This window comes from Hydra vulgaris, chromosome 12, assembly GCF_038396675.1.
Source record: "Hydra vulgaris chromosome 12, alternate assembly HydraT2T_AEP".
Classification (NCBI taxonomy): Eukaryota; Metazoa; Cnidaria; class Hydrozoa; order Anthoathecata; family Hydridae; genus Hydra; species Hydra vulgaris.
Genome location: NC_088931.1, coordinates 53,837,501 through 53,863,828, shown reverse-complemented (window position 1 = coordinate 53,863,828; position 26,328 = coordinate 53,837,501). Strand labels below are relative to the sequence as shown.

Below are 26,328 nucleotides of genomic sequence, written 5' to 3'. Positions count from 1 at the left end.
AATTAATTAACTGTTAACTAGAAAAGCAAAAATTTAACAAAATTAAAAAGCAATTAAAACACTTACTTTTTATATTCTTGTGGCAGTCCACACTTTGCTCTATATTTAGTAAAGTATCTATTCTCAATATCTATTTGAGTTTGACCAATAAGCTCATTTCGGATTGCACCACGGTCAAAATCATATACCTGTACAGTAAGTGTAGTATCAAACGGAATAGTTCCTTCAACTTCATGTACCCTAAAGAATATATATTAGTTTCTTCAATTAAATTTAATGGTTTAAACATAAACTGTACTTAAATATATATATATATATATATATATATATATATATATATATATATATATATATATATATATATATATAGATCTATAGTTTGTTGGCTTTGGGAAGAGCGGAAGGAAAAAAGTGATTCTTACGCCAACACATACGTCACTTTTAATTACTTTTGACTTTCGTCCAACATTTTCGTGTTGGACGAAAGTCAAAACCATTAATTTAATAACAAATTAATAGTTTATTAAAAAAACCAAAAAAACGCAAATTTAATTTACAAGAATGTTTATAAAATCAATCTGAATGTTTTTAAAAAAAATTGAATGTTTTTAACAAAATAAACAATGTTTTTATTTTTATTTTTTTTTAATAAAATGTTTTTATTTTAATTTTTTTTTTAAAAATGTTTTTTTTTTAATTATGTTAATAAAATGTTTTAATTTTTATTTTCATTATTGTAAATCATGCGCAGAGTGTTTCTACATAGACTTATCTTATAGCCTGAGTCGCAAGGGAGTGCTGCTACATCGACTGACAAATAGCCTGACTCGCAAGGGAGTGCTGCTACATCGACTGACAAATAGCCTGACCCGCAAGGGAGTGCTGCTACATCGACTGAGGGTTGGGTTGGGGCAGGCAGTCTATCATTAATTAAAAAAAAAAATTCCGGTCTTGCATTTTAATTTTTACTTTTTGTCAACAAAATATGGAAAAAACTTTCGGACAACATCTAAGGGTTCTATATATATATATATATATATATATATATATATATATATATATATATATATATATATATATATATATATATATATATATATATATATATATATATATATATATATATATATATATATATATATCACCAGAAAAAAGTAATGTCTAAAAGGTAATGCTCTGAAATAAAAAAAAAGATACATATATATATATATATATATATATAAATATGTATATATATTATATATATATATATATATAAATATGTATATATATATATATATATATATATATATGTATATATATATATATATATTTATATATATATATATATATATGTATATATATAATATATATTTATAGATATAATGTATATATATATATATATAATATATACTATATATATATATATATATATATATATATATATATATATATATATATATATATATATATATATATATATATATATATATATATATATATATATATATATATATATATCACCAGAAAAAAGTAATGTCTAAAAGGTAATATAAAATATATATATATATATATATATATATATTTATAGTATATATATATATATATATATATATATATATATATATATATATATATATATATATATATATAATATATACTATAAATATATATATATAATCATGATGATGATCATTATCATGATCATAATGATGATGCTGATGATCATCATGATCATAATGATGATGATGATCATCATCATGATCATAATGATGATGATGATCATCATCATCATTAGGTTTTAGTCTTCCTCTTTTATGCTGTTGATGTTGATGATGATGATCATGATAATGTCATCATGATGATGATGATAATAATGATGATGATCATGTTGATCATGATATTTATTTATGCATATATATATATATATATATATATATATATATATATATATATATATATATATATATATATATATATATATATATATATATACACACACAAAATATAACATGAATTTTGAACAAAAAATATATACTTAAGCACTGTTTCACAGGGGTAGACGTGCCATCACATGCAATTAAATGACCACGCAAAAAAATACTTTGTTTTGACGATTTGACCACAACTTTTAACATGTTTTCAAAATTTAAAAATGCGCTAAAAAAATTTACTCAAACTTATCTAAAAAAAATTTTACTTAAAAAAAGAAAAAAAATCTTAATGAAAGAGAAAAAAAAAACAAAAAATAAAAACAAAACTCAACCAATTAAAATGCTTAGTTTATTTAAATCATGTTTTTAATTACGTTCGGAATAATTTTTTATCTTTATTAATGTTTATACAATATTATCGGAAACCCTTAAAATAAAAAGAACAATTTACTTTTAACGATTGTTTAAAAAATACTCATGCTTAATTTAAATTATAGTTTTTTTTTACTAATTTAAAAATATCAGTTTCCATGTAAATGTAAACTGGTAAATAATTACGCATTAAAAAACCATTTCATTCTTTATTTTAACATTTGTACTTTTATTGTTTTTTTAGTTAAAATTGTTTCAAAATATTAACATTTATCATAAAAAATAAATATTCAATAGTAAAAACAACAATTTATTAATACTTAATATAAAAATTTGTTAGAATTTTTTTTTTCATTTTATTAAAAAGCCTTTCAATAATATCGTAGACACAGATCAAGGGTGCCACAAGTCAAAAATTAGGGATATTGAGTTATGAATGTCATTTGATAGTATGTTATGTGTTGTACACTGGCCTGTAACAAAATACCACAAGTCTAAAACGAATGTTTACAAAATGACAGATACAAATGGCACTCTTTGCTGGAAAAAATATTAAAACTTAAAACTTCAACCCTGATTTTCTCAGTTTGATACTTTTTGACTTGTGGCACCCTTGATCTGGGTGTACAATATGAAAGTATTAAATATCAAATTTATTAAATTGTAACGGCTTGCAAAAACATTTTCAATGAAATTTTTTTTATCTTTTTAAATGAATTTTTTTATCTTTTTAACTTCAATGATTCTTATATTATAATTTTTTGAAAAGACTTTTGTTGCATTAGAAAGCCATCGTTTAAAAAACAAATAACTTTTTAATTTTTTAATAACGTATATAATAAAAAATGCATACTTAAATAATTTATATAATAGAACTTAAAAAAATTATAAACAACTGTCAATAATACTTTTAAAAAAATCATCAGTAAATTATTACTTTATTTAAAAGCGTTTTGCTAATATAAATAAGTTTGTTCAGAAGTTTCTATGTAATTTATTTCACCTAAGGTATAATTCAAAATATTTTTATTCAGCATGTTTTTGAAATATTTTTTGAAATAGCCGCGGTCAAATTGTCAAAGCAAAATATAATTTACCTGTTCATATAAGGACGTGTGATCGCACATCTTCCTGTGAAACACTGTTTAGGATGTATAAATGTTTATACAAAACTGGTCACAAACTCGGCCCTGGCTATATTTTCTATCAAACCGGGCCCGGTCAAAAAACAGCCCCGGTCACTTACTAATTAATATATATATATATATATATATATATATATATATATATATATATATATATATATATATATATATATATATATATATATATATATATATATATATATATATAGATAAATTTTGAGATATTTAAATTTTTTTTAAATTTTATAGATATTTACGTTTTATAGGTATTAACATTTTTTGATAAAATTTAAAATTTTTACAATTTTTAGATGCAAACCCAACTATGTTAAATATTTTTTGTTCCTTATCCTAGAGGGTTTGGAAAGCCAATGTTTTTAGACAATATAAGAATCAGTCCATCTGGCCTATTTGGTAGCAGAAGGTTCATTAAAGCTTGATTCACAGAAGGGGTTGATAATCATGACTAGTTGAACAACCTTTGTGTTTTCTGTATACTGTTTTGTTTTAACTGGATTTTGTCTATTAGTTTGATTTTAACCGCTTATATTAATAATTAGAAACTGTTTATTTAATATATATGAACTAGTTTTTTATATATAATTATGTAATAGTTATGTAAATCTTCAATATACATATAATTACTTGAAAATTGTATAACTCAATGTAACTTTTTTAGGGGGACACTAAAATTAAATTTTTTAATTTGTTTTAGATTTAGCTTAAAATAAAAGTATTAACTAAAATGGGTTGTACTCAAAAAAAACAAAAAAAACAAACGAAAAAAATACAGTCAACAAATCTAAGGAGGCTGCTGGTTCTCTCTGAAGTACACAATCAATGAGCTTCCAATAAACATCAAATTGATGTTTTAACAATTTAAATGCAATTAAAAAATCTTTACATTACGAATAACTTTTGTTATTCTTTTTTAATTTTTTTATTTTATGTGAAGGCTTTAAATAAAATCAAAAATTAATTACGTGTAAATTAAATTTTTATAATTAAATTTTTTTTTATTATGTACGTACTTTTATGAGAAATTTCTAGGTCTAAAACTCTTATTTCATATCTTTCTAAAAATCATTCAAGAGATTATTTTTTAAAGTTACATCAAAGTATGAATAAATTAAATTTAATTTTCCCATGATTTATTATTATTATTATTAATATTATTATTATTTATCTATTTTTACAAAGAATGGTTTAAAAGTTGTTTTTTTTTAAGTTGACTTACTAATTAAAGCATGAAATGTATAAAAATTACAATTTTAAAAAGACTACATTATTTTTTTAAACAATTTTTTCTTTGCAACTTTTGAAAAAAAATGCTTATACAACTTAAAAATATTATATTTCTTCATTTCAATAAATTAATTTCGCTTTTCAATAATTTAAATTAAATTTATTCATTTATTAAACAATCAATAGAAGTAATTTGTAAAAGCGTTTTGCATAACTTTAATAAAATATTTCAAAAGATAAGTCCTAAAGTAATTATTTTCAAATGCAATTAAAAACGTAACAAAAAGTAATTTTCAAAATTTACCTGGCATCAGAGGCTTGCACAATAGAAGTTCACCCATGACACAACCAATAGCCCATATATCTACCTTAGGTGAATGGAGTCGTGAACCTAGTAAAAGCTCTGGACTTCGATACCAAAGTGTCACCACTACAGGAGTCATTAACTTACCCGACTTACCAAATGTTCGTGCTAATCCAAAATCCGCTGATTAAAAAAAAGACAGACTAAATTTAAAAATTTACTAATTACCTGGGCAAAATTAGTTTCACACGGATAATTATAACTAAATATATTAGTCGTAAGTTGAACAAGTTAAGAATATTTTAGATTTATATAATTTTAAAACATGAAAAAATTATTCTCAGCCACATACAATTAACTTATATTATTAGATTGCATTATATTTTAAATATTGTAATATTTAAAATATTGAAAATTTTGGATTATTTAAAAAATTTTAATAAACTTTCAAGACTTCTGACACATTTTTCTTCAGTAAGAGAATTAAAAAATTCAAGTAATTAATGCAACAGCTAATCATAATGCGATTTAAAATTACAGACTTGTATTTTGGTATTAATCTTGAGGAGTTTGTTAATGCTAATTAGGAAAAGCTTTGCTTATTATTTTCAAGATTCATTGGTACAAAAAATCTTGTGAAAAATAAAAATAAAATCACCTATTTTTAAAGTTCCATTGTTTGTCATTAAAATATTTGACATTTTTATATCTCTATGAATAATAAAGTTGTTGTGAAGGTATTCAGTACCAAGTAAAAGCTGAATAAGCAAGCATTTGACTTGAGATTCTGTAAATGGAGTCAACATATTATCTAGTAACCCTGCTAAATCGTGTTCACAGTACTCCATAACTAAAAAAATATATTCTAAAGGTCTTCCAACAACAACTTCTTTAAAAGTCTCACAATGTTTTTATGCTTGATTCTCATCAACAAATTAATCTCACGTAAACTACTGATAGGTAGACCTTCCTTATCTTTATACATTCGAACTAGTATTAGCGCAACAATTTGTCCTGTGGTTGAATCTTTAGCACGATAAACTACTCCATATGTACCCTCACCAAATCTATTTATCTTCTGAAATTCAGCTACACTAAGACAACTTCCTTTGAAAGGAAGATTGGGACATTCAACTGGCTCACATGGATTTTTAAATGAATACAATACAACCTTTTCAATTTAATTATCATCATTTTCAGTAGTCATCTTTAAAAGTAATTATAAACATGAATAATTTTCTAAAATAAAATAAAAATTTTATTAATATATAAGTTTAGTAAAAAAGCATAAGAAATATTAAAAAACTGAATCGAAAAATACTAATAACTGGTATTAAAAATGAGGAAAAAAAAGAAAAAACATAACTATAACATAACAAAACATAACTATCATGCTTTAGAAATTTAATAAATATTCAAATGTGGTAACTAGTACTAAGAAATTAAAATTATTCAACACAGGCACATTTCTTTGACTATCACTTTCCAATTGATTTATCACTTTAACGGTGATAGTCAAATTTGACAGTGATTGACATCACTATCAAATTTGAAACTCTTAGGAATAACAAAAACACAACAACAACAACAACAAAAATACATTTTAAAGTAAATAAAAATATTGATTTTGCAGTAGAAGTACTGGCTTTTAATTCAAGTAAAAATTTCTAATACATAAACAATTTTATTTTAAATGCTTGAATAAATCTTTAGCCATGCACATATCTTGACAATGAAAAAAGTCTAGTAATTCTTCCGCACAGGTTTCTTCAGTATGAGCTTTAGACTTAACTCTCTCTTCACATTTTTCAAAAAGTTCCATTAGTTCAGAGCAGTGTTTAGTTTTTCCGCAGGCTTCACGAAGTGTATCCATAGGGTCTACAGGATCTTCTTCATTAGCTGCTGCTTCTTCATCAGAATTATTTTCCTCCTCAGGCTCTTCATTTTCTTCTTGAATAACTTCTTTATTTTTCTTGTTCAGATTCATGCTCTGATAAAAATAAAGTTCAATATATATTTTTATATATATTGCAATATTTTTACATTTAAAAATTTTTATACAATTTATATACTTTTTATAAATATTTTTTTAATTTAAAGAATTAATTAAATATATTACAAACTTGTGATAATTTTAAAATAATATATAAAATAAAATTAAACCTAAACTATTACTATTATCTAGTAACCCTGCTAAAAAAACCTTTACCTAAACATTAATGCTTTGGTTGCCTGAATAATAAACATTAAAAAGTATTACTGATCATTTTGCTGTAAAAACTTTGACATTTTAACTTTGTTGCTGAGAATATATATATATATATATATATATATATATATATATATATATATATATATATATATATATATATATATAGCAAGAGAGTGCTGCTACATCGACTGAGAGTTTGGTTGGGGCAGGCAGTCTATCGAGTAATAAAAAAAGAAAATTCCGGCCTTGCATTTTAATTTTTTTTTGAGTCAACAAAATATGGAAAAACTTTCTGACAACCAGTTAGGAGTTATATATATATATATATATATATATATATATATATATATATATATATATATATATATATATATATATATATATATATATATATATATATATATATATATATATATAGTTTGTTGCATTTGGGAAGCACGGAAGGAAAAAAGTGATTCTTACGCCAACACATACGTCACTTTTGACTTTCATCCAACATTTGCGTGTTGGACGAGCTTAAAACCATTAAATTAATGACAAATTAATTGTTTTTTAAAAAAACCACAAAAACGCAAATTTAATTGACCAGAATGTTTTTAAAACATTCTGAATGTTTTTAAGATATAAACAATGTTTTTATTTTTATTTTTTTTAATAAAATGTTTTTATTTTTATTTTTTTTACTGTAAATCATGCCTGTGTGTTGCTACATCAACTATCTTATAGCCTGACTCCCAAGGAAGTGCTGCTACATAGACTGACAAACAGCCTGACTCAAAAGGGAGTGCTGCTATATCGACTGACAAATAGCCTGACTCGCAACGGAGTGCTGCTACATCGACTGAGGGTTTGGTTGGTTATATATATATATATATATATATATATATATATATATATATATATATATATATATATATATATGTATATATATATCTATATATCTATATATATATATATATATATATATATATATATATATATATATATATATATATATATATATATATATATATATATATATATATATATATATATATATATATATATATATATATATATATATATATATATATATATATATATATATCTATATATATATATATACATATATATACATATATACAACTCTTATGTTGTCAGAAAGTTTTTTCTGTATTTTGTTGACAAAAAGTAAAAATTAGAATGCAAGACTGGAATTTTTTTTTTAATTAATTCATAGACTGCCTGCCCCAACCAAACTCTCAGTCGATGTAGCAGCACTCCCTTGCGAGTCAGGCTAAAAGATAGTAGATGTAGCAGCACTCCCTAGCGAGTCAGGCTATAAGATAGTCAATGTAGCAGCACTCCCTTGCGAGTCAGGCTATTTGTCAGTTGATTTAGCAGCACTTTGTTGCGAGTCAGGCTATAAAATTGTCGCATATACATATATATATATATATATATATATATATATATATATATATATATATATATATATATATATGCATATATATATATATATACACATATGCAAATATATATATACACACACACACACACACACACACACACACACACACACACACACACACAAATACAAAGCAAAAATTATTTTAAACATAAAACAGACATGTTTTATGATAAACCTTACAAAAAATGAATTATAAATTATTATAAAATTATGAATTATTAGAAAAATTTATAAATTTCAAATTATAATTTAAAATTTTAAAATCAAAAATTTGTGTAATTAAATTGCTAGAATTTCAAATGATTTGATTTTTTGCAACATAGTATTAACTACGGCGTATTAGACCATGTTAATTGCTACCAAGTAGAGATAAATTTTAAAAAAAAAAAGCTTTTCACCATGAATATGGAAAATGATGATATTGAAAATATCACATCATTATAAATACATGAAACAATTTTATGATATAAATTAAATGATGATGTTAAAGGAAAAGTATTTGGTTTTGGCCTTGAGCCTTCGCTTATGTATCCTATGTGTTTTTTGTTTCATTTATTCCTGGCACAAACAGTATCAAAATTTAAAGCCAATAGACTACAAGAAATGGATTTGTCTTTAATACATTTTTTTTATTTTAACTTCAAACATTTAAAAATAATAAAAGATACTTAACATAAGTACAGAAATCCTCTTACAAAATTTTAACAAAAACATTATTTAAAATAGCTAATAATATTTTCTGATAAACAATTCTAATATATCATTATAAACATAAAAAAACTTTATCAAAATTGTCTATAAATAAAAACTAAAACATTAATTGATAATTAATTATCAGTTAACAATTTTTTTTTTTTCAAATTAACAATCTTGAACAAGTTTTTTTACAATTAATTGTAACTAAACATTACATAACTACCTATATCAACACTGGTAGAAAGGGCAACTGGTTCGTGAATTTCTTCAACAACGACTTCATCAGTTAAGATTACAGAATTCTCAGAATTTCTTCAGACATTTTAGAAATAATTTTTTTTTAAAAAAAACTCAAAAATAAGGAAATTTAATGTTAAAGGTCTTCACCCTCTGCGTCCTTCTTCTGCGCTACGGAAGTGGCAAAGCTATCCTTAAATAGTTTATTAGTAGCAGATTTACTGTCAGTTGGTGCGACATTACTGTCAGTTGGACCGACATATGTCGGCATTGATCTTCTTTTTTGCAAAAAAAAAGTTTTCTTTTTTTTTATTACATTTTAAATAGAGTAAAACCGGGTCAAACCGCACACTTATTAATAAAAATTAAATAACTTTTTTATTTTTTTTTTTTTTTTTTTTTAATAGATTGATAATAAAAACTACATAATATATATAAATGCATGTTAAAAAAATAATAATAAAATTATCGAAAATAATAACTTAAAAAACCAAAATTGTGCGGTTTTAGGCGACATTCTGATAAAACCGCTCACTTGAGAAAACATTGAAGTTTTTAAATTTTAACTTTCTTTTTATTATTTTTTTTTAACACAACTTATATTTAAGAAACTATATTAAAGTTTTTACATTTTTTGCGACAAAAAAATTTAGTTCCAACTACATTTTTTTGGAACAAGTTTTTTTGCACAACCGTTCCCGACATATCGAATTCTCGCATTGCAACATTTCTGTGTGTAACTATACTCTACACTTTTTACATTTTGCAACTTTTAATCGTTTGGCTGCTGGTATTTGTTTTTCATTATTGTTTTTGCTGAGGTTGCTCAGCATTGTTATGCTCAGGCATTTGAATACTTGGCATAGAGAGTCTACGCTTTGCTTTAAGTTTAGCAACTTTTACGGCTTCCTTTGTTGCTTTTTCTTCATCTTTTTGTTTGAGGAACTCGATCACATTTTCTTCGGCAATAAATTTTCCGCCAAGTTTGCCGACTGCCAATCGATCCAATTTTGCCGGCTCAAGTGATCAAAATGCCGACTAGTAAATCTAGTAGGGAGGCTAGACATCCCCATGCCACCCCTCCCCACCCTCGGGACGCCTCTGTCTACATTTGATCATTTTCTAATTTTCGGTCCCAATGCAAATCACTGAGCCACTAAAGTGTGTTTTTAAAAAATTCATTTTTACCAATAATATCCTTGCATGCTTTGAGAAATTAAGGTTTACTTAAAAAATGCTTTAAATACGTAAAGCGTAAAACAAATGAAAATAAAATTATATAAATGGTTTAGGTAAAACAAATTATCATTAATATTTAACTAAGCTAAATGATTTTTTTTTAGCCTTATGGTATAAAACACTTACTTACTAAGTTATGCCTTTAATTTTTATTGGTGATATACTTATTAAAATAGTTTTAATGACAAGATTTTTAATTCCTATATCGACAAAAATCATTCATGAAAAAACCACCTTGCTATAGCTAACTTCCAGACATGGAACAAACTCCAAACATTTGGTAGATGCTCAAAAACTATGTGAAATAATGAGGCTTTGCAAAAAATTGCGATAAATGAAGGCTATGAACAAAAAAAGCCCTTTAACTTTATCATCCTCCCACCCCAAACGTGAGGGGCAACTCGACTTGTAAGTCATCAATGGATTTTATGTTTCATAATATTAACTTTCAGCGTTCAAAAATTATGACCACTCTCTTCGATTAGAAGGGGTTACAAACTTAAAAATTGCCTTACATTATGGTTTATACTATTTATTTATTTAACTTTTATTTCGCAACTAGAAGGAACTACTTGGTCCACAGCTTCATGTATAAAAATAATATTCATTTATCCTCCTAATTGCTAAACTTTATTCCTTTTGCGTATAATAATTTCATAATCTCTTCTGATCAATATTTAAAATTTGTTTTTCTAATGTTAACGCTAAACTAATATATCTCAATGTTTAGTTTGAAGCTAATAAACTTTTCTTAAATAATGATAAAGCTAAATACATATGCTACAAATATTGGATCTTCTTTTTAACATATTTTTAAATTTTTAATTGATTTTAATTGGCATCTTAACAAACAGAAGCACTATTTCAAAATTATGCCGTAGACGTAATTTACACAATCTTTGCTAAAGCTCGACAAAGTACCTCACCGGCGTCTTCTTCTAAAACTTAAAGCATATGGCATACACGGTGCACTCCTGGAGTGGATAACAGACTGGTTATAAAAATGAAAACAGATGCTGGTTATCAGTAGTAGCAAGTCTGAATGTGTAAATGTTACTTGCGGAGTTCCACAAGTTTTTTCAATGTTAGGTCCACTTCTGTTTCTGGTATATGTAAACGACTTTTCCACAACATAGCGCATCATATAAAGATCTACGCTGATGATAGAGAACTTAGGGTTATGAAAACAAAAGATAATGCAATAAAACTACAAATAAACATAGATCTTGCAGTCAAATGGTCTAGAAAATGAAACTTTTACACTTTTTCAATTTAGAGAAATATAAAGTTATTCATGTCGATCACTCAAATCAGCATTTAATCAATGCTTGACATTGACTACAATCTATTATAACTCGGAACAACAATTATTGAGCGCGACTCAAGTATTCCTAACAAACAAACCACCTAAAAGTTAGGCATCATGTAGAAGTGAAAGTAGTGCAAATTAGGTACTTGGGCAAAGAAACCATTTGGCACAAAAGGAATAATGTTATTGAGGGTAACTCTCACAACATACATTAGACCTCTTCTCAAGTATGCTATCCAATTCTAATCTCCTTGCCTGAAAAGTGGCATAAAAACACTTGAAACGCGTTCAACAGCGAGCAATCAAAACAAGAACCGGGATAAAACAAAAAACTTACGAGGATAAACTGGTCACACTCAATCTTACCGTCTAGAAGAGCAGCGAAAAGGGGGCAACTTGATTTAGCAGTATAAAATTACAAACGGAATAGAAGTCGACTTTTTAGTTCCGCTATCAAAGTATACTCTGCGTGGACATTATTAACAACTAACACGGCAAATTTGAAAACCTGCCAAGAACGGGACAATTTTTTTACTAATTAAGTTTTAAAAGTTGATTTGACGTGCTTTTAAGCTAACTAAGACACCCTGTGTGTCTCGAATTACGTTATCATAGTGGTGCCTGGTGCTGCTCCACTTCATCAAAGTTTGCAGCTAAAACTTTATTTTTATATGATATTTTTGCTAGTTAAATTTAAGTTTATGAATAAACAAATTCAAATTCAAATTTATAACAAATTCAAGTTTTCCTCATAATATTTTTTATTTAAAACAAGATTTTTGAGTTTATAGAGCTTTTGTTTTCTATAACAAATTTTTCGCTCAGTAATTTTTTGTTCAGCCATTTTTTGTTCAGTTATTTTTTTGAGATTAATTTTTTATATATTAAGAACTTCGAAATCTAATTATAAGTTATGATCATATTTTAGATAAAGTATATTTAAAAAGCAAACTAATTTTCTTTATAAAAGGGGGATACTGGGACGTTTTTTAAGGCTATTTTTATTCCAATTTAAAAGTCATTTGGCGTCTTCTTGCTCACCGAAAGTTTTTTTATATTGAGAGCCAAGTTGCAAAAGATTGGCGCTAAAAATGGTGATGGAATTGTGGGTCGTTAGGTATAATGAAGGAGAAAAGAAAAGACGATGATCAGAAAAACAGTAGAATATCTAAGCTGTTACAAACAGGTCACCCTACTTGTATAGGTTTTACAATATCAACACGTGTTGGTTTTATTGGTAAGCAGAGATCTCCAAAGGTTGTCATGAACGTTTTTTACGCTTCAGTGTTACATTTTCAACCAAGCACTCCATAAACACCTAGGTCAATAAAGTGATCTTAGTAGCCACTGTTTAAAATTCAGATGAAAGTTATCAAAATCTGAAAATATTGTTATAATTCCTTTAACTCGAACAGTTTAGGTTTAGCTGAACCAATAATGTCAAACTCATCAAAATCATCTTTAGATTATTTTTTGTTTATTATTTAATTTTTAATTACTTTATCTAATTATCTTGAATAAGGATGAAAGTTAAACCAAAACATTTTTTCTAAATAAAAGGCCAGCGGTTAAAAACAACATTAAGCAACATTACTAGGGTTTCCAATCGGTTTTAACCGATAACTGTAAACTGCGCCTTCAAGTCAAAACCGATATAAATAAAAACTGTCGGTTTTCAAAAACGGTTTTAACGGGTTCTTTTTAAGTCTTTTAAATGTTTATTTATTATAGAAAGGTATAAAAAATCAAATTTGTAAGTAATTGAATTTTTATTTAAGGCATCTGTAATAGATGCGGTTCTGTTTCAACATACTTCGGTGGATCCACAACTACTTTGCGGAATAATACTTTGAATCATGGAATTACTATCAATAGGCCTTCGACTAGAGAATCAAGCAGCAGCTTAATCTACGCTCTAAATAGTAAAAGATAAACTTGATTAATAATAAAATGGTGTCAACCTATAAAACTGGCTCGATAGCGTTTACGGTTCTTATCCAGCAGAAAGTTTAATTCAAAATATTAAGGATTATTTGGGCTCATTTGGTCTCTGTATGAAAAGAGATGTAGTAGGTTCTACTCAAGATGGAGCAATCAACAAGAAGCTCATGCAATTAACGGACATTGTTGATCAGTTTTACTTTAAATATGCAATTCATCTTGGTGCATCCGACACGTTATATACAAGAAAAATTAAGACGCAAACGTACAAATTTCCAAGGAAAAAAATAGTGATTCAGAAGAAGATGAATTTTGAATTAATGATAAATTTAGTTTTGAATCAGTAAAGACTGAGATTAATGCTGATGAATCTGAAATTTTGATGAATTCACAAAAAGTAGTGAAATTCATAAAAATTTCATCAGTTCCTAGTCAAAATTTTAAGAAAAAAGTTACTGAGGAATTTGGTAAAGAAATCACACTGGTCTCTGGCTGATCGTCGTCGTTAAAATTTATTTTTTTCAATGACTGCGTTTTTGTTAAAAACTAAGAAATGTTTATTCCAGACATTTACTGAATTAAATGGTCTTGACGTAATCAACAAGCTAGATTTTTAGTCATTAGCTTCAGTGGCGATGAAAAGTTTTTAAATGTTAGAAATAACCAACTTTTAAACAAAATAATAATCCAAATTTTTTTACGTTTATATATATGTATGAGGAAAAGATTCTCCGCAAAAAAATTAGTGTGAAAGTGGGAACAAGAAACCCTAAAATTCGTCATACATATGAACGTAAAAAAATTTGGAATATTCTTTTGTTTTAAAAGTTGGTTATTTCAAACATTTAAAAACCTTCCTACACTACTGATTAGCGTCATTATATGCCGCTTTAGACCAAGCAAAACTAGCTGTGGAGTTCCTCAGCAAAGAAGATGCAACGTTTTTGACAGCAGATACTGTTCTTAATTTCATGCATCAATCGCATCATTGCATTCAAATTTAAAAAGCTGATGATGAAAGAATTAACCGAAATGTTATGCAGTTGTTAAGGTGCCTAAAAAATCAGTTGTTCCATTTAGAAATACTTTAAACTTTCCTGGAAAACTTGCATTTAAGTTTTTTGGATTTATTTCTAATGATGAGGAACCACTACTGGATGAAGCATCATATACAACATCGAAAAGTTTACCTGTGGATGAATTAGATGCACCTTTTAATAAAGATAGTATCACACACTTGCCTAAATCTACTGATATTTAAACGAAATGGCTTAAGTAAGAGTTTTTGTTGTATCGCAAGACGGGAAAAAGAGCAGAAAATCTTGAAAAATTTACAATGCGACTCTCTCTGATAAAGCCTACATCAACAGATGTCGATATTTCGAAATATAAACATAATGTTAGGACACTTTGTTTTAAAAACTTTTTTAATAAACAATGCAAGATAAATTTACATAAGCTTTATTATTTAAACAAGAAAAACCGAAAACCACGGTTAACCGCCGTTTTTCTTAAAATTAAAACCGAAACCGCGGATTTTTATAAATGCTGTTTTTCGGAAACCCTAAACATTATCCATCATAATAGCAACATGGATGGTAAAAACGGATAAGAAAGCATTCAAAGGACTTTCAGATCACAAGCAAATAAATTTAGAAAGTACCAACTTGATAGCAAATCTCTTATACAGATGCAATACTAAAAATTTTTATTAAACCCATGCCTGTTAATACAAAATTAACAGAGAAAGTTATCAACATAATTCCACCACCTGATTATTTATAAACATCATGTAACTAAAGTAATCTGCTCTACACTGATCTAAAGAATTTTCTTAAAAGAAAAATTTTATCTCACAATATGGCCAAAAATGATGATCTATTTGATGAGCCCAACTGTGCCTAAAGATCTTTAAACGAAATGAATGTCTATTCTCCAATAAAATATCTGGAATGAATTAAAACCCTGAAGGTCGATGAAAGTAACTGATTGCTTTAAAAATTATTTGTAACGCTACTAGTCTATGCAAAGTTAGGAGACACAGACACGTAAGTACTATTTTTTTCAGCAAGTTTGTTTGATTTAGTGGCTGAATGCTGATTTGAAATGAAGTTTGTAAAACATGATTATGTGACACTTCTGTTCAAGGGAACGGAAGTGTCACATGATCACGTTTTACTGTTTGTGCTAATCACATAATCATGTTTTATCTTAACGATTGTCTTGTTGGCAAAAAATCTCGTTTGGCGTTGAATCTGAAGATAGATACAGTATCAGAAGCAGTGAGTTAAAGTCTAAACAAATCGCTAAAAAGGTTTGTATCGTCTGAGAAAAATGCATATTATGGTATGATATTAGAATCAGTTGTTTTGAATACAATGATATTAATAAAAAGGCATTCAAAAGATACAAGACTATGTAATGTTTAGAACTCTATTGCTTTTTAAATGTTTTAAGTTTTTAGAAAAAAATTAAAAAATAAAAATGGTTTGGTTCTTAACTCGTTTTTCAACAATTTCTATTTTCAAAAAAATAGAATAAAAATTTAAAAAATAAAGTATGATTATTAATAGAGGGGGTGGATTAAAAAATTAAAAACAACTAAAATCATCTAAAAACCTCTAAAATGGTATAGTATTGGGGATATATATTTGAGTTTATACTTTGGATTGCTTTCAGATTTTTCAGACAGGTTTTAAATTTTTTAAGCTTGTTTTCCTATGTTTTTAAAAGGCAATGTATGCCGCCCATCGAGGTTTCTGATGTGTTTAATATAAGTAATAAAGACTTAATAAAGTCTTTATACTTTAATTTCATTTAAAGAGTTTCATACCGTATTAAAGTTTTTTTTATTAAATTCATCTTGCAGCAGGTTTTTAGGTTATTTTGATTTAAAGGATGCTTTAACAGATGGTGAAGTTACAACATATTTATGCAGTTTTCTTGAACTTGAGTGTCAAGTTATATGATTAAAAAAAAAAAAATTAAGTATACTTTTATAAATTGTAAGTTATATTTCATCAGATATTGTATTTCAATATAAAAAGTTCACTTTTATTTGAAAAAGACCTAAACTGAATTTAAAATAAATAACAGTTTAGGTTTAGCTATAAATCTTTGAATTCTTAAAGAAACATACATAGTTAATATAAGTGCAAGAATGGTAATTTTATAATTGTAATATTAAATTCTTAAAACTTGTTAAATATTTTTCCAAATAATATATAATAGCTAAACATACACAGCTGTGGTTTAAAAAATAAAATAAAAGTTAAAAGCTATCCTTTTTTCACTGTATCCTTTTTTCTATAAAAGTAACAACTTTGAGCAGCTGCAGAAAAGGGCCAGGTGATCTATACAAAAATCTTTTTATGATACGTTTAAAAAAAATATGGCTAGAAACTATGGCTATGCCTCAAATGAATAAGTTGTCAATAAAAGTTAAAAAATCAAAATGGACTTTGTCATTTTCAGTTTCATAAACATAATTATTTTGTGACATTCGCGTACATTTTTTTGTTTGTTTGGGAAATCCAAATAAAAAAAGAAATAAATAATAGTTTCTATGTTGGTATTTTCAGTATCTATGTTGATGAATACTTTAGCTGTGATTATCACATTGAGTTTTTTTTTTAACTCCTAATTCTTTCCATAATTAATACACCTTAAAAAGAGAAAGAAATGCATTTTAAGTAATTTAAAATTTATTTTAATTTGATAACCACTTTGAACTAATTTTGGAAGTCATATAAATCATATCGTAAAGTTTTTTTTTGGATTAAAATAGTTTTAAAACAATTACCTCTCATTTAAGAAAAAAAAATCATATCTTTTTAAAAAATCTTTATTTTTCATAACTCTTTTATAATAAAAGAATAAAAAAAACGTTTTAACGTTAAAAAAAAAATAGTTTAATATGTTAATATATAAGAATATATTTTACCATTTTACGTATTAATCGATTCCTCCATAAAGTGCTTTTATTGTTAAAAAGAAAAGTTTAGTTTTTTAATATCATGGTTATTTATGCACTCTTACGAGATTTATATTTCTTGCTAATAGTTTCTATGATGCTTGTTACAAGTGATTCTTGTAAACAACATTATAGAAATGTTTGTTACAAGAATCACTTGTAACAAACTGATGATGTTTGTTACAAGACCTTATATAAGGTCTTGACCATATGGTTTACTATGAGTTTCATCTGTCTTTATTATTTTATCACAAAATCTATTTTTGTATTTTTTTATATACTTTATGTTAAAACAGAAAATGTAGTTAATTGATAATAGATTGTTTGACCACTGACTTAATTATTGGTTGCATTAAGTGGCTATATATTGGTTGCACATTAAGTGGCTATATTTACGATTGTAAAAATGATCAAAAAAAAAACGCTTTAAATATTGAGCATAGTTTTAATTTTTTTTTTTATGTAGTTAATAAGTTGCTGCCAGAAAATAAACACTTCCGGGAGTATTTATTTTCTAGGAAATAAATACTCTACTAGGAAACAAGTAATAATACTAATTCTTTTTTCAATAAAAACTGAATTTAAGGCAGCGCAAATGCTTATATTGCTATATACTATATTACGTTGTATTGCTGTTTTCCAAATTTTATTTAAATTAGTAAACCATAAGCGTAACACTATTGAAACAAAAATGGTTTTACAACATCTAGGGTAAAACATAGTATAACTTATTGGACACTTAAGCTTAAGTGTCTAATAACTGAATTGTCTTAATATATGTCTTTTAATTTTTTGAGTTTCAGTTTTCATTAAATATTTATGTGTAGCAAAAACTTCTTAGAAGTAAAATATAGTTAAATAAAAATGAAAAATGTTGTTTATTTCAAATTAGTTAGTTATCATTTTTGTGTGTGAAAAATTAGTGGTTTATTGTTTGTTTTAAGATATTTTAAACAACGACTTTCTTAAACATTTAATATATATTATACAGACAACAAATAAAAAGAAATAGAGTTTTAAGATAATAAAAATTTGGAAAACTTAAATGCAGTGGTTCAAGTTTTAATTCATTTTTGCATCAACTGAATTGATTGAACTGAATTGATTATCTTAGGCGATTTTCAAAATATTTGCTCAATTGTAAACCATGAGTGTTTTTCTACAAAACTAAGAATCCATGCTAGTTTCCATTTCTTATCATTAAAAACATAGTATAATTAGGTCGTTTATACCTTTTAGACAATTTAGTACAGGTAACTATACTAAAGGGTCTAAAAGGTATAAACTGTACACTAAATTGCCTTCAATAACTTTTGAACACTTTTATTCTCGAATTGTACACTTGAGAGTTTTTGCTATCAAAAGTTAAGAAACGTGGAAGAAGTAACTCCTTATTTTTCTGCAAGACCTTATTAGTTTTGATGCAGGTGTGATACAATGAGTGGTATGTTTCCACAACAATATTGGAGGTCTTCATTGTACTAGTCGACATCATTTCAACAAATTCAGTAGCTAACATGCACCATAATTTTTTAACTTTCTTTTCAGTTTTAATACAAGAGTTCATTTCAATATGTAATGCCATTTCATTTTTATCAAAATATGGCTTGAGCAAAGTGATAATCTACTTTGTCATTAAAACAGAACCCTTTTGGTTAGCTAAACTGCACAGATTGAAGTTTTTTAAATATGTTGTATCCCTTCCACAATGTGAGGCGATTATTTTTTTGAATCTTCACTAAGATTAAAATGAGTGTTAGGTATTGAAGTGTTTTGCCGTTGATCCTTACAAGCAACGACTAACTTTTCACCACGGTATATTATTTTTGCTTATAGATCAAGGGCCTCAGATTTACCTAGTAGGCTAACTACATCTAGGAAGTACACGATTTTGGGGGTCCCGAAAGGGATTTAAAAAAAGGAGTTCTGAAATTTTTTTTATGCAGTCATTAAATAATAATTTCATGATTCTAATGGTTGTTATAACAATAGCATGTTCTCAAAGAATCATTAATATTTTGTAAAGTTTTATTTGGAAAATTATTAACGATTGCAACACTAAATTCCTTGGAGATTAATTCTTCACGAAGGAATTTTATGTTTTTTTTCTAAATAATTTGAAACAAAATTAAGCACTAACGAAATATGCTTTCATTAACCAAATACCGAAGTTCAACAAAAATTCGTCTACTTTACCTTTTTTTTTTACTTATTATGGTGATGCAAGAAGACCTATTGGTTCTTTGGTGCTCTGTGATATGACCGACATAAGCCCATCACAGAGCACCGCGGAAGAGCATTTAAGCAAGAAGTTCACGCCTCTTTTATTACCAGTGTTGCTTATTAGGCTAGAGCTGGTTTCGAATCACAAGCCTCTTGGTTCTGAACCATAACGTCACCTAAGAATTGATTTGTTCAATATCCAATTTTACTGAAAATGAATTGTTGTTACAGAGTTTGATTTATTCAAGATATGCTTGTTCAATAATTACTATAAAATATATAGATTAGCAAAAACTTTAGGTCATTTTTGTTAAAAATCCAAAAAAGAAAATGTTTATAACAACATTTTGTTCAATATTGAACAAATCAATGCCTTAATTGAATGCGTGTTTAATTGTTTATTTAATTAAAGTTATGAAAACATTAAAGATAGTAAAAGAAAAGAAAAAAAACAAAGAAGACTGCTAATAAGACTCCATGAAACCATCGATAATATTATAATATAGTTCTTCAAGTTTGTGATATATGTTGGGTAAAGAAATTTTTTTGAGTTTCTTATTTTTATGCTATTTTATTTTGTAAAAATAGCAAACAAGATTATATATTATATGTAAAGTTGTGTTGTTTTGTTAATTATCCTGATATTTTGTTGAGTATTCTATAAAATTGTTAAAGACTTTGCATTCAGTGCAGTTTTGTTTTATGTCCAAACAAGATATGCGAATATCTTTTTAATTTTAGATAAATAGACTTTAAATATCATATTAATAATAATAATTTAAAGGAAAGATAAACACATTGAAACACTGTAACTAGATATAAATAAAATACGAGAGCAATAATAACCTTCGTAAACTTTAACCGCGTTTGACCAACAATATGTAAATTGGTCTATTGAACAAACCGATTCTCAGGTGACGATAGCTCTAACTACATACCACTTAACTCAACTAAATATATTAAATATGTATTTGGTTGAATATATATATATTTAATGTATACACATATTTGTTTAATGATAATAAACATAAAAGATGAATATAAATGGTAATAAATGATAAACAACGATATAACTAATTAATAAAAAAAATGAGTGTAAATGATGGTATCACTCAAACAGTAATCTGATCCAAGCAAGGTGGGATTAAGAGTCTTGGGGCCAGGCGCTTAAAGTAGCAATAAAAAGGCTCAAAAAAAAGTTTTTCAAGGCTTTTAATAATTTTTATAATGTACTTCGCAATATTTTACTACAAAGTTGACCATAACTACTGCCTAAATAAGACATCGAATTTTACCCAATAAATATACAATAACCTATCTTTTTTTTTTTGAAAATTTCCAAAATTTTGGGAAATTTTCCAAGCATTTCCCGAGTTGAAAATTTCCGGGAAACTATCATCCCTACTTTAGAGTATATGATTGACCATATTTGCAAGTTTGGTCCTTAATCTATTGGTTGAAATAGCAATAATTTACCTGTAATTACATCAAGCTATCCTTTATTGAGCTCAAACTTAGTTACAAAATTGATTGGTTCCACATAAAACTTCAATTAATAAAATGTGTATTTTTCGTTTGTGGGTCTTTATAATGGTTGAAATATTTAAGAAAGACCCGAAATACTAATATGATAAAACGCTTATTTTTGAAACAAAGAAATGAATTTTATAAAAGTATGTAAGCTTATTGCAATTAAAATATTTTAAAAACTTGCGTAAATTTTTCACCCTACTCCAAAGATTGGTTTGATCGCGGCACAGTGGGCCAAAATTTACTTTTATTGAAACAGAAATTCATAACTAATTTAATATTAGGGTTATGCCCACGAAAATTAGCATGAATACTAATATGATGTTTGTGCTTTTATAAAGGTAATATTTTTTCATTTCGTTGCTATGAATACCTTTATTTTGCTTAGTAACAACCAACTTTTGTTATTGCTATATTCATTCAATTTTTGTTATTGCTATATTTTATGATTGCTATATTCACTAAATTTGGCATGAGTACCAATATGAGATCACACTTCTTATAAAAGAGATAACTTTTTTTTATTTAGTTGCTATAGATACTTATATTGCTTAGTTATCAGATACTTTCCTTAGTTACAAAGTGATAAATTGATTTTTGAATAAACTTTATCGGATTTTCGGCTTACCTCTATTGAATAGAATTTGAGGTAAAAAAAATGTTTTAGAAATAATAAAAACAAAAAATAGTGCAAGAAAATATTTTCAATTTTAAACGAAAATCCAAAAAATTATAAAACAATAATATTTTTTAAAGATTGTTTAAGTAATTGTAAAACATCTGAAGGAAATGCTCCAGGATTTGTTCGGTGTGATATTGATTTACGCAATGATGAAATAACAGGATCACTGGAAACTAGGAGTCTATTGATAAGATCAGTATTTTTTGCTCTTCTGGATTAGATAAAGTCTTTATTTCTAACCTCTTGAGTTTCCTTGACATAAGTCCAATGGGTAATGTAAGGCTTTTAATATTATCATGTCCATGTATCTTTTAATATTATCATGTCCGTTTATATTTTGTGAACTGATTGAGCCATGTAATACCATGGATAAGGGACACATATAGTCTAACAATAATCCTTGAATTTTAAGCAGTCTATTTCATATCCTGAAGAGAATGTTACCAATATAATGTAAAATCTGAATATAAGGTTTTGAATACCTAATTTCAGCTTTTTTTGTATATGCTGCAAAAAGTATGCTTTGAGATATTGTCATCGTTGCTTGTTCCAGACCACCACTTGTAGGGAAATCAACAACAAGTCCCATTTTGTTTATAAAATCAGTACTAATCTTTTGTTTAGTAACAGATACCTTTTCTTTGTGTTCTTTAGATTTTACTTGTCACTTTCTGTTTTTTTGTTTTTTTATATACATTGTACAAAATCATCTCAAAAAATTGAATCCATGCATGGTGACTAGAAAGACCATATTTGAACTCTCTGTTAATATAATCTATATTAGGAATATCAAGACTGTTCATATTTTTTGGAGAGACACCACCCACTGAACAGCTTTGGTATGAGTTAGTTTTTTCAGATAATATCGTTTGAACCTTCCCATCAATCATTGTAAGTTCAATAATACAATTCACTTCAATAAGATCCGCAAACATCTAATAAAGTACTTAATTTAATGTATTGATCTTTTTCAATCACAGATTCCTTGGATTCCATTTTGATGCAAATCTTATAGGTCTACAATAGGCTGTGGGTGACGAGATTTGATTTCTCCAAATAAGTACCTTTATGTTGCTGTTGTTAAATCCAGTCAAATCCAATGGGGCTAGACAAGTAATAACTAATGATTTTTTACACCTTAAATATCTGTTCATGTCAGGTTTTGATAAAACTTGTTTATAAATGCTTCAGCCTGTAGCACCATCAGAAGCAGCCTTCAACACGTGAGTGTCATTGTTTTTTTATTTTATTGCTTTGTCGTTTAGTATCAAGTGCCTCAGCACAGGTTCCTAAACTGCACAGATTCTTTGCAAAGTATGAACCATTAAATCTTTTAAAGGTACTGAAGCTGAATAGTCCTCCACAGTTCTGACATGTTTGCGGGGTAGATGTTATACTCTTACTCTAAGGCTTCGCTTAAAATGAATTATTAGGGTGCTTTGTCTGCTGAATATTTTGTTGCTTTATCTGTATTTGAATTATTTAAAACATTCTTGGCAACAATAGCAATAGATTCATGTCTAAATTTTTTACTAGCAGCAAAAAATAATTCCTTGGATGAATGAGATTCAATAAGGCAAGGTACACGCCGTTTTTTAGTTTTATTAGAACTATCATCAAATGCAACTGGTTTTCGACCACGTCTACTTGCAGTTAGTTCATTATCTTTTTCTGACAATTAAATATTTATTAAGCCAATTTGCAACTTCCTTTTGTGAATTGGCTTAATAAATGTTTAATTTATTTAGCCAATTCACAAAATAAATTTGCTCTGTGACAAGACCGTTAGGTTTTCTTGAGGCACCAAAAATAACAAAATTAAAAAATTAAAAAACAAATAAAATAAAATAAAATACTGTTAAAACAACGTTAATGTAAAAATGAGTTGTTGTTATGCAAAATTTAGTACCATAGCAACCAATTTTTTTTTTTCATTTTTGTTCTTGTTTACAATTATATCACTGCAGAACAACATTCTTCAAAGAAAAGTAATAATATCGTTATAAAATGCAATAACTAGTAATAAATTTAAGATATAAAGAACGCGGGGACGTAAATAACAGAGTTTTGTTTGAGTTAAATTTATAAGCCACTGTGAGCCCCAATCTGTTACAGAAGCGAGATCAGATTCAAGATCAGCTGCCTGTTCTAAGCGATTGAAAAAAGAAGACTTTTGTCAAGTCAGGAGTATAAAGTTGAGTCATTAGCAAAAAGAGCTACTTTAGGTGTAAGGTTGTCAGGAAGATCATTAATGTAGATAAGAAACAAATAGGCTCAGGGATAGAACCGTTTAAAATCTCCTTGATAAGATTAAAACTTATGTTGTTATAAGTGAGTTATATTTTCTTGATTTTAAAGACTGATTTACACTGAATTTTTTGTTAGTTTTAAGATACAGTTACTTTGTTTATAAAAGGTAAAAATTAATAAACAGGGTGGTCTTGATAAGCTTGAGGTGGGTGAGAAAACTTTCTAAAATTCATTTTAAGATAATAATTTAACACCAATATTTAACACATAAAATTAATACAATCAATAAAAATACCAATAAACTCAAACAAAAAATCATTAACAATAATCATTGAAATCATTTTATGAAATCATTATTACAAAAAATTATTAAAAAAAAAAAAGAAATATGTGTTAAACAGTTTTTGAGTAACTAAAAATTAACTGAAATTGATTCTTTTCAATATAAAATTATACTAGAGTGCTAATGCAATACACTTTTTTTCTTCTGTGAAATAAAGAACTGTTCTCTGACTACAAGCTTTTATCAAACTTTATGTGAAAAATATATTCAGTAATATATGGACCTTAATTACTGAAGAAAGTGAATACCACTTGCCCTTTAACGTAAACCCTCAATAAAAATATCTTTTACCCCTTAACGTAAATATCACTTGTCGGCATGTTCCCTAGCAAAATACTTTTATCAATGCATGGAACATTTGAACAGTTCCATATAATAATACGAATTTCATATTTTACTGGCTTTGGTTTTGCAATGTCGACAGGGGGAGGAAGATTACCAGCAGGAAAAATGTCTGCCCACATTAAAAGTTTTCCCTGCAAAATAAAATTAATACTAGTCAAGAATTAAGCAGCATCAAAATAAATAATGGAACATGAACAAAAAATTTAATAAACTTTTATAATATGTAAAAAATATCTTTACAAAACAAAAAATATTTCTATTTATTAAAACCTGAGACACTTCAGGATGATTAGGATGTGTAAGGTTTCTTGTTTCTACATGTTCTGGAACAAACTTAAAGTCTGTTCTTTGAAATTTTTTTAAAGCTGCAAATGCAATTTCCTCTTGGTCAGAATCTGAATCTAAACATTAATTAAGAGAGAAAAAATTTGTTGATTATTAAATGATTAGAGATTTAGCTCCATCACTGCAACAAAAAGTTAAATACTATTTTGCTTTCTTTTTTTTTTCATTTTTAAAGTAAATAGTTTCTTTTTGCTAAATATTTTATGGTATATTTTATTTATAATATATTTTGTTTGATCTAAATATTTTATAAATATATTTTATTTTAAAGATATACCTTTGTAATCTACATCAATCTTACACCTCAATGCAAGCTCTGATATTATCTCTGTTGGTGATTGAATATCTCGCCATTTAGCAACACCTTGCCTATTGCCAATTAATAAAACTTTATTTAAGCTAGTTCCCTTTTTTTAACAATCTTTGATAAATTATTGTATTCATTTTTAATAAACTATTTTATTAATTAATTAACTGTTAACTAGAAAAGCAAAAATTTAACAAAATTAAAAAGCAATTAAAACACTTACTTTTTATATTCTTGTGGCAGTCCACACTTTGCTCTATATTAGTA

The 26,328-nt window shown here is 26.4% G+C and overlaps 2 protein-coding genes and 1 long non-coding RNA gene across 5 annotated transcripts in view; all 3 read right to left on the bottom strand.

The window, feature by feature from the left end:
- Positions 1-26,328, bottom strand: part of LOC100205085 (otoferlin) — a 182,930-nt gene that overhangs the window by 16,962 nt on the left and 139,640 nt on the right. For all 3 annotated transcript variants that reach the window (XM_065813710.1, XM_065813708.1, XM_065813709.1), the window contains one exon: positions 67-240. In XM_065813710.1, the coding sequence (XP_065669782.1) occupies positions 67-240 (174 nt within the window). The remainder of the gene's footprint in view (positions 1-66; positions 241-26,328) is intronic.
- Positions 4,942-6,153, bottom strand: LOC136088832 (cyclin-dependent kinase 10-like). Its single transcript, XM_065813711.1, is given in 3 exon segments — positions 4,942-5,162; positions 5,638-5,872; positions 5,875-6,153. Coding segments are annotated over 3 exon segments (519 nt in total). The 5' UTR covers positions 5,965-6,153; the 3' UTR covers positions 4,942-4,968.
- On the bottom strand, positions 6,601-9,832 carry LOC136088831 (uncharacterized). Its single transcript, XR_010642531.1, has 2 exons — positions 9,561-9,832; positions 6,601-6,969 (listed from the first exon to the last, which is right to left on the bottom strand). It is a non-coding gene; the product is annotated as an uncharacterized LOC136088831 (long non-coding RNA).